The sequence below is a fragment of the Mastigoproctus giganteus genome, chromosome 3 (assembly GCF_048544385.1).
Source record: "Mastigoproctus giganteus isolate SK-2022 chromosome 3, ASM4854438v1, whole genome shotgun sequence".
NCBI lineage: Eukaryota > Metazoa > Arthropoda > Arachnida > Uropygi > Thelyphonidae > Mastigoproctus > Mastigoproctus giganteus.
In genome coordinates this window covers 1,304,710-1,319,691 of record NC_143577.1, presented here as the reverse complement: position 1 = coordinate 1,319,691, position 14,982 = coordinate 1,304,710, and the positions used below count along the sequence as shown (strand labels likewise).

General features: G+C 38.6%; 1 protein-coding gene across 3 annotated transcripts in view; it reads left to right on the top strand.

Annotated features, from left to right (window-relative positions):
• Window positions 1-14,982, top strand: part of LOC150087601 (ras GTPase-activating protein nGAP-like) — a 604,257-nt gene that overhangs the window by 120,483 nt on the left and 468,792 nt on the right. For all 3 annotated transcript variants that reach the window (XM_090369159.1, XM_090369157.1, XM_090369158.1), the window contains exon 3: window positions 10,681-10,778. In XM_090369159.1, the coding sequence (XP_090225285.1) occupies window positions 10,681-10,778 (98 nt within the window). The remainder of the gene's footprint in view (window positions 1-10,680; window positions 10,779-14,982) is intronic.

The window sequence follows — 14,982 nt, the reverse complement described above, 5'->3', positions numbered from 1 at the left end:
ATCACCAGTGAATGGACATTTTTTGTCAATATAGGTACCTTCAATAGCCTCTCTTGGAGTTTTGAAACCCAAACCAACATTCCTCACATAACGAAGCGTTTTCTTTGATTTTGTTTTTGTAAGTCCTGGCTTCCTGTTCAAGAAAACAGTAGGCTGTTTCTGGTGGTTTTCCTTGGTGATTTTAATGTTCACAACTCCAGCTGGCTTCTGTTTTCTAGTGACACCGACCCAGCTGGTCGAGATGCTGAAACTTTTGCAAATGCTAATGACCTTGCACAGATTGTTCATTTACCTCAAGAATACCGGACAATCCTAATCATACAGCCAACATGCTTGATCTTTTTCTCACAAACCACCCTTCGACTGTGTACTTAGGTACATGGTCGAAGTGAGAGGTCCTTTAGGCACCTCAGATCACAGCTTGGTGATTGCCACTGCTCCAATGGAGCAGTGGGAATGGAGCAGTTGGGAATAGCTTTATGGCTATTCCCAACCTCGTGTTGTTTGGCATTACAAGAATGCAAAATGGGATGACCTGCAAGATTTCATTTCTTCTTTTCCTTGGTCGGATTACTGTTTCAAAACTTCTGATGTCAACGCTTGCTCAGATCGTGTCAGGGAAATTATTCTTGCAGGAATGGAATCCTTTATCCCACACTCCACTTTAAAATCTCATCCTCTATCTAAACCTTGGTTTTCCAATAAATGTGCTAAGGCTGTTCAAGAGAAGAATGTTGCATATCGGAATTGGCTTGTTTCTAATTCTTCAGTTTCATATTCTGCCTACACCAAAGCTCGCAAAAATTGTAAAGCTGTTATTAATCAGTCCAAACTAGTGTTTGAACAGGCTAAGAGTAGAAAATTTGCTTCTTGCTGTAATGGTAGTCGAGCATTCTGGTCTCTTGCGAAAGCTATTGGCCGCAACTTTTGCCCATCTCTGCTCCCACCTCTGTCCAAACCAGATGGTTCTGTTGTCACTTCAGCCAAGGATAAAGCTGAACCTGCTAGCATCCCATTTTTCTTCCAACTCATAAAATAAAAATAAATTTTCTGTTTATACTCCGGCACGACAACCAAGTCGGTAGAGTTTACAATAAATCATCAATACAAATATTTATCGCATTTAGTAGTTACGGGCTTGAACCCTGGTCCACTCAAGGAACGCTTGTTATGCACTCTTGCTCCTGACCACTGGGCTACGTCATGATCTTGGTAAAACACCTCCCACCATTCCCAACACACTCCATTCAGTGCCTCCTGTGGTCTTCCGTCAAAAGGATGTCAGAAGGATTTTGACGAATCTTGATGCTAAGAAAGCTCCAGGTCCCGATGCTATTTCTCCACTTGTTCTCAAAACCTGTGCTCCTGAACTAACTCCTATTCTTTGCCGCCTTTTTTCACTTTCTTATTCCAAAGGTGTTTTTCCTTCTACTTGGAAATTTGCTCATATCCAGCCAGTTCCTAAAAAGGTTGACAAATCCCTGCCATCCAATTATCGTCCCATTGCAATTACTTCTACTCTTTCTAAAGTAATAGAGAAATAAATTAACCGCCAACTCTTATACCACCTAGAAACCTTCTGTCTGATCAACAATCGCCAGTATGGATTCTGTCAGTGTTGATCCACTGGCGATATTCTGGCTTACGTTACCCATTTATGGACTAATTCAATGGAACATGTTCAGTGAAACACAAGTAGTTGCTCTTGACATCTCAAAGGCTTTCGATTGTGTTTGGCATAAAGGTCTTCCATACAAGCTTCCATCTTATGGTTTGTCAACTGTTTTTTTGTAATTGGTTATCCTGTTTTCTCTCTGATCGCTCACTGAGGTGATGGTAGATGGCTCTCTGTCTTCTAATTTCTCCACTAATGCTGGTGTCCCCCAAGGTTCAGTTCTTTCCCCCACTCTTTTCCTCTTGTATATTAATGACCTTCTTCCATTGACTGGAAATCCTAATCATAGTGTTGCCGATGATAGCACATTGCATTCCACTTTCCATTTTGTGAAACCTTTCTCTGCTCAATCAGCTTCAACTTCTCAAAAATCTGCTACCAATTCCTTAAATGCCAATCTTCAGGTAATTCTCTAGTGGGGCAAAGACAACTTAGTTGATTTCAACCCTTCTAAAACTCAGTCTTGTCTTATATCTTGCAAAAAGGGTTCTTCTGCTCCTATGCTTATCTTTGGTGACACTCTGATTTCTAGGCAAAATGATATATCTCTTTTGGGGATTACCCTGACTTCTAATCTCTCTTGGCACAAGCACATTACAAATATTGCTTCTTCTGCATCTAAAAAACTTGGTTTTCTCCTTTGCTCTCGGCGTTACTTTTCTTCCAAACAGCTGCTCACTCTGTATAAATCACAAATCCCACTACCATGAAATATTGTTCCCACATCTGGGGTGGTGCCCCCAAAACCTCTCTCAGGCTTCTTGATTCCATTCAGAAGAGGGCAGTTAAGTTGATTAATGTTTCATCTCTAACAGAGTCTCTCCACTCGCTGTCTCATAGACGCACTGTTTCTGCTGCATGCCTCTTCTACAGATACTTCCATGGGCACTGTTCTTCTGAATTGGCATCTATAATTCCCGCTCTCCCCTTCAAAACAGTCGAAACATGTGCAGCCACCAGCCAACATCCATTTACTGTCGAACTTCAAACTCACAGAACCAACTTTTCATCTTCCTCGTTTATTCGTTCAACTGCCGTTTTCTGGAACAACCTTCCTTCATACGTATTTCCTGACAATTACAGTTTACAGAAGTTCAAGTCCAATGTCAACAAATATTTTCTTTCATCTGCTCAACCTCCAACCCAAGCACGGTACTAAGTACTATAGGTTCTAATATCTCGTATTTGGGGTTTACATAAAAAAAAATAAAATCCACTTGAGAAGAAAAATATTGGGAGTTTCCTTGTATCTAGCAACTGTTGCACTATTCTTTAAGCAGGAAACCATACCTTTGTATTGTCTACATGAGTGTAAGCCCCTATTTATTTATTCTATGTTTTTAATTAATTTATTTTGTTTGGTAGTTTGATTTTTAATATTTACTTGAAGGAAGGCAGCAGTTGTCACCTATTCAGAATTAGGCAGGAAAATTATTTAAAATTGAGCAAAAGTGCTGAAAGCAAATAGTAGGAGAAAGTTGTAGGAGTGTGATCATTAATTATTAAGTATGTTGTAGGAGTGTGATCATTAACTAAAATGGCAAAACCAGATTAACCTAGAAAGGACTTGTTATATCAGAATGAAATTAAAATACTGAAAGAATAAAACCTGAAAAATTATATTATTCATGAAGATTAATAGAAATAATAGTTTAAAGAAATTTGTAAATTAAAAGAAATTTAAAGAAATATGTTTCAATAACCCTCAACCCTCTTGGTTGAGGGTTATTATTGTTAAAATTATCATAATCATTTCAAAATTATATTCTCCAGTGAATGCACAGTTTTTCAGTGCAAAAATGAGAAGTGTTTATTTCTGGAGAAAGAGTCTGTTCCAGTACTTCTTAAAAGAACTGGAACAAAGCCTTCCATGTATGATAATGCATTGTCTGTTACATGCTTGTTTGGTCCACAACTTACTTCAACACGTTGTGGGAATGGTTGATGCATAATGGTTAGGGTTTCTGATTTTTCTGTCTAATCCTTCTTTCCATTTTTGCTGTTCTCATTTTTTTTTTTAAAATTAGTATTAGTACTATATTAGAATGACCAGTGATGTAACAAATTAGACATTATCTGCTTGTCCAAAAAAAAAAAAAGAAAAAAGAAAAAATCTGCAATCATTCACACTTTTCCTATTGAAAAAGTAACTATACAATTCTTCCTTTAACTGCAAACTTCCTACTTCAACCACCTTATTAGGCAACTTAATCCAATGACCCACATTGAGCAGGTGCAGATTGCAGTGCTTGATGTCAATGGTTGTCAAACTCTGCAATCTGCTTCTTCTCAGCCTTTTCTAATAAAGGCAACAATTAGTGCTCTTTAGCTAGTTTGCCTTTCATCTAGTTGCTCTTCTTTGAGCCCAGTCTAGAAGGCCTATGTCTTGTGATAAATTACACCCACTCTCTTTTACTATAATTTTTTTCTTAATTTCAGGTTTGATGCATACAAATACATGCAGTTTATATAAATTCTTCTGTAATTTACATTGGGCAATTTCAGATTGTGCTTTGTAGAAATGTATTCAACAACTCTATCTACATTAGGCTGATTCATACAAAAGACACACATAGCATTAAAACGTGCATTTAGTTGTTCCATCCAGTACAGGATGCTTTCCTTTTTGAATTCTTTTGGTTCCATACAAAATTCACTGATTCTGTTGTCAGGGAAATATAATTTTTTTTTTCTAAAATGGATTGTGTTAGTATTAGTAGTATGATGCAAGGAAGCCCTGAGCTTTTAGCATTAGCATTAGTTGAGGCATATGATGCAAGAAACAAGCTTATATAGCTTTTGCTTCACCTGCCAAAAAAAAAAAAAAAAAAAAAAATATATATATATATATATATATATATATAATAAAATAATTATAAACCACCTATTTGACTCCCACCTTTTGTAGGCATCTATCCAGCTAAGCTTTGAATTTAACGAAGCTGTCAGCCTCAGACCACCCAAGGAGGCAATTTATTCCAATAATTAACAATTTTCTTGCTAAAAGAAATCTTCCTGCAGTCCAGCCTAAACCTCTCCCACCCTACAATTTGAATTTATGGCCCCTATTTCTGGAAGCATGCAAGGCTACTTCAATGTGCGTACCTTTGAAAAATAAACAAAAAATAATTCAAAATTGTCCACTTTTTTGATGCCACCTTTATTTTTAATCTTTTCTGAACACAACAGTGAAAAATCTATTTTCTGTATTAAAAACATATTTTTAATAAATTTTTTAAATTAAACAAACCTGTTGGCAAGCAGGTTTGTTTAATTTAAACAAACAAAATGCAAATTGAAAAACTCACACACTTTAATGAATTCTTGCAAATGGACAGCAGCCTGTAACAGGAGTACCCACTGCATGGAATATGAAGCACACAAATCAACACTTTGATTACAGGTGATGCTTCAATTTCATGAAGCCAGACTGTTATTAATTGATGGAAAGCATGCTTCAGTAAAGTCAGCTCACTATCAATAATTTTATGTGACAGATGTCACTAAACACATGCATATTGTGATACCGTACTAGATATACCGTAGGCTATATACCGTACTAGATAGCGTTAGTTGAACTTCGTTAGCAGTTAAATTGTACGTTTAAATAAATACATATAACGACTTAGATTACAAACGTAATATAATTAATAACATAACATATTTAATTAATAAATTAATAGAATCATGACTCAGACCAGAGCAGCAAAGCAAAAGGCTCAAGCTAATGGAAGTGCTGTGGCTCAGAGCAGAACTGAGGGGGGCAGTTGTCCTCTGACTCACAGCCTTATAAAATGCACTGTTTGCTTGATGTTTGCAGAGCAATCGGGTACGGGACATGATACTGCCAAGGGGATGTCTTTGTGTGTGCACGATGCAAGGAGTGTATCGATATCAGGCAACAACTCGGCGTTCTTATGGGCCTATATGAGAGCTTGAAGGACAGGGTGGATGCCCTCGAAGAAACTAAATTGAGGGGCCCATCAAGCTCTCAGCTGCCCACATCAACGCCAGAGCTTGCACTTGGGCATCGCGTGACACAGAGACAACCCCCAAGGCAGAATGCGCTGGTCCCGAAGGAACTAGTAGTTGTTGGTGACTCTATTGTCAGGGAAACGGGGAACATGCTTTGTAAAAAAGATAGGTGGAACAGGACCAGGGTATGTCTGCCAGGGGCAAAGGTTGATGACGTTGTAGAGCGAATATCATCTTTTAAGGGCACAAAAGGTGATATAGTTGTACACGTTGGCACTAATAATATTAAGAGTAGGAGACCGGCAGAATTACTTAAAAAGTACAGGTCACTGTTGAACAAAAGCTGAGAATTAGGGTTGAATTTGAAAGTGTCTGCAATTCTGCCCAGACACGATAGGAGGGAGTATATGATGAGAGCCTTGTCGATCAATTCGGCCCTGGAAAGATTGTGCAAGGCTCAAGGGGTAGAATTTTTTTTCAGCCTGGACTGTACTTGTTAACAGGAGAGATTGCTTCTACAGGGATGGGATACACTTAAATAGAAAGGGTGCAAGAATATTTGCTGATGCTATCGAGGCAGTGTTAGGTGGGTCGGAAAACTGCTAGCTTGGGGGAAGACAAAGACCAATAGATTGACAGTAGCCACTGGCAGAGGTGAAAGAGATTCTTGCACTGCTTCTATTAGAATGAGCAGAAGCCTGAAAAATAAGATGCATGGTATTTCAGAGACTGCTGGGAGCCATTGCGGTACAAGTAAACACATGGGTTGTTTTAGGGTAGCTAAGAATAGAAACAGGTGCAGATATACTTGCGTGTACACCAATGCTAGGAGTTTAGTAAATAAATTTGATGAATTTGAGGTATTGCTCAAAACATCGAAGGCAGATATTGTTGGGATATCAGAGACGTGGTGTCACACAGATATAAGGGATGCGGAACTGCAATTTGGGGAGTACAACATCTACAGAAAGGATAGACAGGATAGGAAGGGGGGAGGTGTTATGCTATTAGTTAAGAAACACATAAAAACCAAGGAAGTGAAGCCAGTCGACATTGCTGCACAGTGCAGTGTGGAGTCAGTTTGGTGTGACATAAACATTGGGAAATCAAAATTGAGAGTAGGAGTGTGCTATAGGCCTAATGACTCTGATGAGTATAATAAGGAACTGTACAGGGAAATAGAGTGGGCCAGTAAATCAGAGTGTCTTATAATGGGAGATTTTAATTTCCCAGATATTGACTGGATTTTGGGGGCTGGTTACTCACACACTAGCAGGGCTTTTGTGGATTTATTGGATGATTGTTTTCTACATCAGCATGTTCGGGAGGCAACTAGAGGGAGTAATACTCTTGATTTGATTATCAGCAGTGATTCTTCATGCATTAAGAATCTGCAGATAAATGAACCACTAGGTGGCAGTGATCACAGTGTGCTGAAGTGGGATTTACTCAAAGAGGTAACTACCATTAGGGGTAAAGGGAAGGGTTATTGCTTCCGTAAATGCGACTACGATGGACTGAGACAGTATTTAAATTCTATACAGTGGGACCAACTGATGATGTTACCAACAGCAAATTCAAAATGGGAAGCATTCAAAGAACTTATCTTGGAAGCTACTAGGCTTTACATACCAACTAAGAAATATTGTTCAAGGTTTAGGCCAAAATGGATGTCAGATGAACTAATGAGGCATATGGCAGAGAAGAAAAATGCATGGGATACATACAAATTAACACATGACACAGAAGCCTATGATAGATACAAGTTGATATGCAACCAAGTTACAAAGGAGGTTAGGCAGGCGAAGGCAGATTACGAGAAATCCTTGGCAAGGGATGCAAAGAAAAACAGCAAAGAGTTCTTTACTTATGTAAACTCTAGAAGGAAGGGGATGAATCAGATTGGTCCACTTGATATTGATGGGTCAAGTGTTGATGATCCTGCTCAGGTAGCTAACAAACTAAATGAATATTTTGCATCGACATTCACACATGAGGAGTTATTCAGCGAGGGGAATGCCAGAGGTGTATTCAACTCTAGCAGTAAGCTACAGAATCTTGAAATAACTGGGAGGAGTGGAGGAGAAACTGTTAAAGATAAACACAAGAAAGGCACCCGGGGTGGATGGGATCTATCCAGTTATGTTAAAGGAGGCAGCAAAGGAAGTAAGCAAACCCTTAGCCATAATTATGAGAGCTTCCTTGGACTCTGGGGAGGTACCCATAGACTGGAAATGTGCAAATGTGACCCCAATTCACAAAGGAGGATCAAAGGCTGACACAAGTAATTATAGACCTGTGAGCTTAACTTCTGTTCCAGGAAAATTAATGGAGGCACTGGTTAAAGAAGCACTGCAGGATCATTTAGACAAGACTTCAGTTATAGCTCAGACACAGCATGGTTTTGTTAAGGGGAAGTCTTGCCTGACCAACTTGATTGGATACTATGATGCAGTCACAAAAGAACTGGATGCAGGGAATAACTTTGATATTATATACTTGGATCTTAGAAAGGCTTTTGACACTGTTGCACATGGAAGACTGCTACACAAATTGGAGCAGTGTGACATTGGAGGCAAATTGCTGCTATGGATAAAGGGGTGGTTGAGTGGGAGAAGACAGAGAGTGGTAATCAATGGACACTGCTCATCGTGGACTGATGTTATTAGTGGAGTCCCTCAGGGCTCAGTGTTGGGTCCATTATTGTTTTCTGTATTTATAAATGATATTGATGATGGTATATTGGGCTTAATGTCCAAGTTTGCAGACGATACAAAAGTTGGCAGGGTTGTCAAGGACACTACTGACACTATGCTGCTGCAACAGGATCTGGAAAGGTTGAGCAGATGGGCTGAGAGGTGGCAAATGAAGTTTAACATTGACAAATGTAAAGTACTACACATGGGAAACAGCAACCCCAGAGCAACGTATCAACTCTGTGGTACAACACTGACAGTGGTAGAGAATGAAAGGGACTTGGGGGTGGTTGTGCAGGCAGATATGAAGTTCTCTGACAGTGCAGACGGGCTGCAAGAGTAGCTCATGGAGTATTGTCAATGATATACAGGAATTTTTCGAGCAGGGATAAGGAGGTGATTATTCCATTGTATAAGGCGATGGTCAGGCCACACCTAGAGTACTGTATACAGGTCTGGAGGCCTCATTTCAAGAAGGATGTAGAGCTGCTGGAACGAGTACAGAGAAGGGCAACAAGATTAGTGAATGGAACAAAGGGGTGCTCTTACGAAGAAAGGCTTAAGTTTTGCAAATTACAGTGTCTGGAGACTAGGCACCAGCGAGGTGATCTGATAGAGGTGTATAAAGCCTTGAATGGTTTAAGCATGCTCAATGCTGATGGGATTCTTTCTCTAGCTCAGAAAAATCACCTGAGAGGGCATAAATTCAAATTGAGGAAAGACAGATGTAGGATAGACGTGCGGAAATTTGCCTTTAGCCAGCGGGTGGTTGGTTGGTGGAACAGACTTCCATCCCTTGTGGTGGAGGTTGATAGCCTAAATAAGTTTAAGGCTCAGCTGGACAGGTATTTTGAACGAACAGAGGGGTGAAGTGGAAGTGGTTTTTTTTTTTTTTTTTTTTTTTTTTGGCTGATGCTGCATAAGCTTGCTTTCTTGCATCAAATGCCTCTTCTAATGCTAATGCTAATGCTAATACTTGTTTTAGCAACTCTACATCCTTCCTAAAATGAGGGCGCCTCCGTAGCCAGGTGGGAAGGAGCAGCAGTGCGTAGCACACGCTTCTTGATTTAGACCGGGGTTCGAGCCCGTCACCACCAAATACGGAGGATACGGAAAAGTCAGGGAATGACCACCGCATATCCCCGGAGCAATATGGCCTTAGTTGCTAATGCTCCTAAATAACAAACCAAGAAACCTGGCTGATGCTGCATAAGCTTGCTTTCTTGCATCAAATGCCTCTACTAATGCTAATGCTAATATAATTACCAGGAGAAGCTTAAATTCTGTCAGCTGCAGCATCTGGAGACTAGGCACCTGTGAGGTGATCCGATTGGGGTGTACAAGGTCTTGAATGGTTTGAGAAGGCTAAATGGTGATGGGATACTTCCACTTGCTGAGATTATCAATCTGAGGGGGCATAGATTCAAATTGAGGAAAGACAGTTGTAGGATAGACATGCGGAAGTTTGCCTCTAGCCAGTGGGTAGTTGATTGCTGGAACAGACTTCCATCTGTTGTTGTCGAAGTTGATAGCTTAAATAAATTTAAGGCTGAAATGGGAATTTTTTTTTTTTTTTTTTGGCTGATGCTCTATAAGCTTGCTTTCTTGCATCATATGTCTCAACTAATGCTAATGCTAAAGAAAGAACAATTTTTTTGTGCATGCTGACTGGTTAAGATGACATATGCATTATTGAATGATATTTGAAATTGGTTGCTCATTAAATTACTAGAATTCAGTATATCTTTCAATGGAGACACGAGAGAAAAAAGTTTCTATTTTTGCACTCAGCAGATTAGATTCCTTTAGAATCTGCAACTTTTGCTGTGGTATGAAAAAAAAAAAAGAAGTATATAAAAAAAAAAAAGTTATTTTTGTTGGCAGTGAATTATTAGAGGGGATGGACAAGGAGAGGTGTAATTTTTTTTTTTTTTTCTTTCCCAATTGAGACAGTAATCTTGCTCTTGCTTAAGTATAATTTCCCACTGAGTACTGGCACTAATACTCTTTTTTTGTTAGTTGTTGGCACATCAGCTTCTGTGGTCATAATGCACCTCCCAAAGTTTTTGCATTTACTTTGATCCAAGCCCAAGGCGGGATTCGAAAAAATATGAAAAAATAAATTCAAGGAGGAACTGGACAAACTTTTAGAGGGGAATGGTTGTGTGAATTTTTTATTTTATTTTTTTGGATGATTCTGCATAAGCTCATATGCTTGCTTTCTTGCATCACCTGCCTCTATTGCTGTTACTATTACTATTTCTTCTTGTTGTAGACATTATTATTTTAATGTTATCTGTTGCTTATATTATTATTTATTATTGTTTTTTACAGAACTTTTTTTCCAAACGCTCCTTCAAATCTAATGCTCTCAAGCGAACCAAAAGTTCAACCAAGTTAGAAAGGAGGCAGTTTTCAAATGACAGTGAAAGGTGTGATTAATACTATAAAAACTAAACTTACAGTATATATTACTTAAAAAACTAAGCTTATAGCATGAACTTGAATAATATACTAGTAATTCTTCTTTATGATGGAATTTAAGTTTAATTTTTTATTTTCTTTTGATGATGTTTCAAAATCCTTGAGGATATCATTATCAAGTTTGTGTAAATATTATAGAGATGATCATAAGCTAGACATATCAGTGATACCCTCTTGGATTTTGAAATGTTATCAAACCTGGCATAAAAAAGGTTTGGGTTATTGGTAAATGTTTTTTGTAAAGCTTATTTCTTTCATTTTCATCTATTTTCAATGCAGTCAATAATTTTTTTCACTATAGTGCAGTGTTTTGGTTTTGATCTGTAATTAGAATTACTTATCTCCATGTGTGTGGAGATAACTAATTCTGATACTCTTAAAAAAATGATTTCTGTCAACACTATTGATGAGTTACACGATGATCCATCATAGTAAAATCAACGATATTAAAGTTTCTGAGACCTCAGTATGAAACAACTATAGCAATTTGTAATTTGGCCTCTTGAATGAGCTAAAAATATTCATTATGATTTTTATGTGACATTTGAAACATTGTCATTTATTTATTTGATATTATTGGACAAAATTATCATAAGCAGTAGTGTCACCAGGAACAAATAACCATAAACACAAAATAGAAAATGAATCTCCTGACACTTTCAGGAGTGAGCAAATTGTCTTATGTTTTTCATGTTGGCTCTGTTCTTTTATGTATGAATTGGCTTTTCCAGTTCTGCCATCTCTTATTTATATTTCCAGTCGATAGTAGACAAAGGTTTTAATACATAGTAGTCTGAAAATATCTTTGAATCAGATGAAAACATTGTACTTGTCAGCAGCTACTGCCTGATTTTAGAGTGATTTACTAGACATGTTTTGGCTTTCATCATCAAAAGATTTTGTTGATGAAAGCCAAAATTCTCTGCAATTCAGGTTCACAGGTTGATGACAGTGAATTAAGTGATACATAAATAGATGTCAGTGATATTATTGCTTCAAAAAAGTTGTTAAATTAGTGCATGTAACTCATGAACTAATGAGTGCATGATGGGCAGTCATGTAACTATTTTTCTTATTTTAAATTATCCTTTATTCAAATTAACTCTTAAGCTTGCATTTGTTGAATGGTCAAGCATGGAGTGCAATGCCAACCGGGCTAGCCAGGTGAGTAAAGTGCCTGCATGGCAAACCAAAGGTCGCGGGTTTGAATCCCACCTTGGGCTTGGATCAGAGTAAAATGCAAAAACTTTGAGAGGAGCATTATGGCCACAGAAGCCAATGCACCAACAACTAAAAAAAAAAAAAAAATGGAGTGCAACATGCTTATGAAAGGCCATGGTTCAAGACGGCTAAATATGGTTAACAGTTGTATTCATTATTGAAATGATTAATTGTAAAATCTGACTCATTGGTCATGCTGAAAGATAAATTGAACATTTTTTATTTGCTTTTAGTTGAAGAGTTAGACTACTGGAATGAATTTTCATTTACTTATGTGGAGGCTGGACGTTGAAGGGAAGCAGATGAATACCTGAAAGTGAAAGAAATAATTAAACAATGTGAAGAAAACACTGACACTGGTTACACTTAGTTTGCTTTATTTTTCTTTAACCTGATGCTACATAAGTAAGCTTGCTTCCTTGCATCATTTTGCCAATATTAACCTTTTACTCGTATATTTTTTGTTTTATATACTGATTATCTCTGATCCTCAGTACCAATGTTACATGTTAAGAAGTTACTTGGAATCTTGGTCTTACTGTGAATTCATGAAATGTAGGAACAGAGGAAACAGCTCATTATGCTTGTGAATGAACTGAATGTAATGAAATCATTGAAAAACACATTTCTGGCAGACATCATCCATCAGGTAGCATAAAAATTACCATTCCCCTTCCAGTAAAATCTTTTCAAAGTAGTTCATTTCCCCCAAATCTTGAAGTACCTTCAATTTAAATAATTCGTAATTTGTTTTGATAACAATAAAATTTTTTCTTGCTATTAAATGGATGAACAGGGTGGTGGGCCACCCTTTTACCATTTCCAGATCCATCCTCCAAGCAAATATAGGCACCACTCCTTGGAGACTTCTCATCACGAAAAGAAAGGCACTCACGCTGGCTCAGTTTATCACAGGTCGAAGTGATGCTCCATCTATATCTCCATTAATCTAAAAATATATATAAATTCATACACCGACCATTGAATTTAAAATTTAATATGACTACAATCTTTACACAAAAATATTTACAATAAACTATTGCGGAATGCTAAAAACTGTAATAAAAGATCATTTACAATAAAATTTGCTAAAATATAAAACATTAAAAGCGCTAAAAACCTGAAGCTTTTGGGAGCGTCAGCTCCCTTCTTCAACAGTGATATGACTTCCTGCAACATCTCCTTAAGTAGCAGGCTCACGGTACCTCCACACGTGGTATTTCTCCACGTGGTTCAATCGGCACATGGTCAGAACTGGAAGCGGAAATGTCTCGGGAACGTGGCAAAGAAAATCGTTCATCCGACCTTAATATAATTGTTTCAAAGATAGGATTAATATGTATACCTCTATCTCTATTGATGGTATTCCTACTGGATGAACTAATCCGTAAACCCTCGAGCCATTTACGCTCCCAGTATCCATGTGCACGATCCAAAATAATAGCGTCCTCCGGGGGATTTGATGCTGCTTCTCCCAAAAATGTTCGGCCACAGCAGACTTGTTGTATTCAGTGGTTCTTATGGCATTTAAATGTTCCCCCAGATGATCCCTGAGCCGTCGTTTTGTTTCCCCCACATAACACTCCCCACAATCCGGGCATTCTATTCTATAAACCACTCCACTACTAAGATCTTTTGGTATGCGGTCTTTGACCTGAGACACAGCTGTGGACAGCCTCTGCCCAGGAAGCTGTACACAGCGTGTCCCATAACCCCGTAAAATTCTTGCCAGATGTTCAGTAAGGCCCGGATAGTAGGGGATGTATGCGGTGGCTACCGGAACGAATTAAGCCAGCTTAATAGCTTCTCCCAATACATTGGGAGATGTATTGGGAGAAGCTATATTGGGAGAAATAAATTGGGAGAAGCTATTAAGCCAGCTTAATAGCTTCTCCCAATTTATACAATTCACCTCAGAGGTGGAAACGGGTGGTACCCTGTCATTTTTGGATGTATTGATCTCCAGGGTGGGTTTTAGACTTAAGACGTCAGTTTTTAAAAACCCCATGTGTGTAGAGGTCAATACACCCATTTCAATTCAGCACAAGCTGGACAATACAAGAATAGTGTAGCAAAAGCTTTATTTGACAGAGTAAGATCACACTGTACCACTTCTGAGGATAAAGAAAAAGAAATTAATCGTGTCACGGCAGAACTTAGAAAGTGCGGATACCCCCAGAGGATCCTGGATAGATATAGTAGAGAAGTGTCCGAACGTAGGGAGTCGTTCGTTCCGGTAGCCACCGCATACATCCCCTACTATCCGGGCCTTACTGAACATCTGGCAAGAATTTTACGGGGTTATGGGACACGCTGTGTACAGCTTCCTGGGCAGAGGCTGTGCACAGCTGTGTCTCAGGTCAAAGACCGCATACCAAAAGATCTTAGTAGTGGAGTGGTTTATAGAATAGAATGCCCGGATTGTGGGGAGTGTTATGTGGGGGAAACAAAACGACGGCTCAGGGATCGTCTGGGGGAACATTTAAATGCCATAAGAACCACTGAATACAACAAGTCTGCTGTGGCCGAACATTTTTGGGAGAAGCAGCATCAAATCCCCTGGAGGACGCTATTATTTTGGATTGTGCACATGGATACTGGGAGCGTAAATGGCTCGAGGGTTTACGGATTAGTTCATCCAGTAGGAATACCATCAATAGAGATAGAGGTATACGTATTAATCCTATCTTTGAAACAATTATATTAAGGTCGGATGAACGATTTTCTTTGCCACGTTCCCGAGACATTTCCGCTTCCAGTTCTGACCATGTGCCGATTGAACCACGTGGAGAAATACCACGTGTGGAGGTACCGTGAGCCTGCTACTTAAGGAGATGTTGCAGGAAGTCATATCACTGTTGAAGAAGGGAGCTGACGCTCCCGAAAGCTTCAGGTTTTTAGCGCTTTTAATGTTTTATATTTTAGCAAATT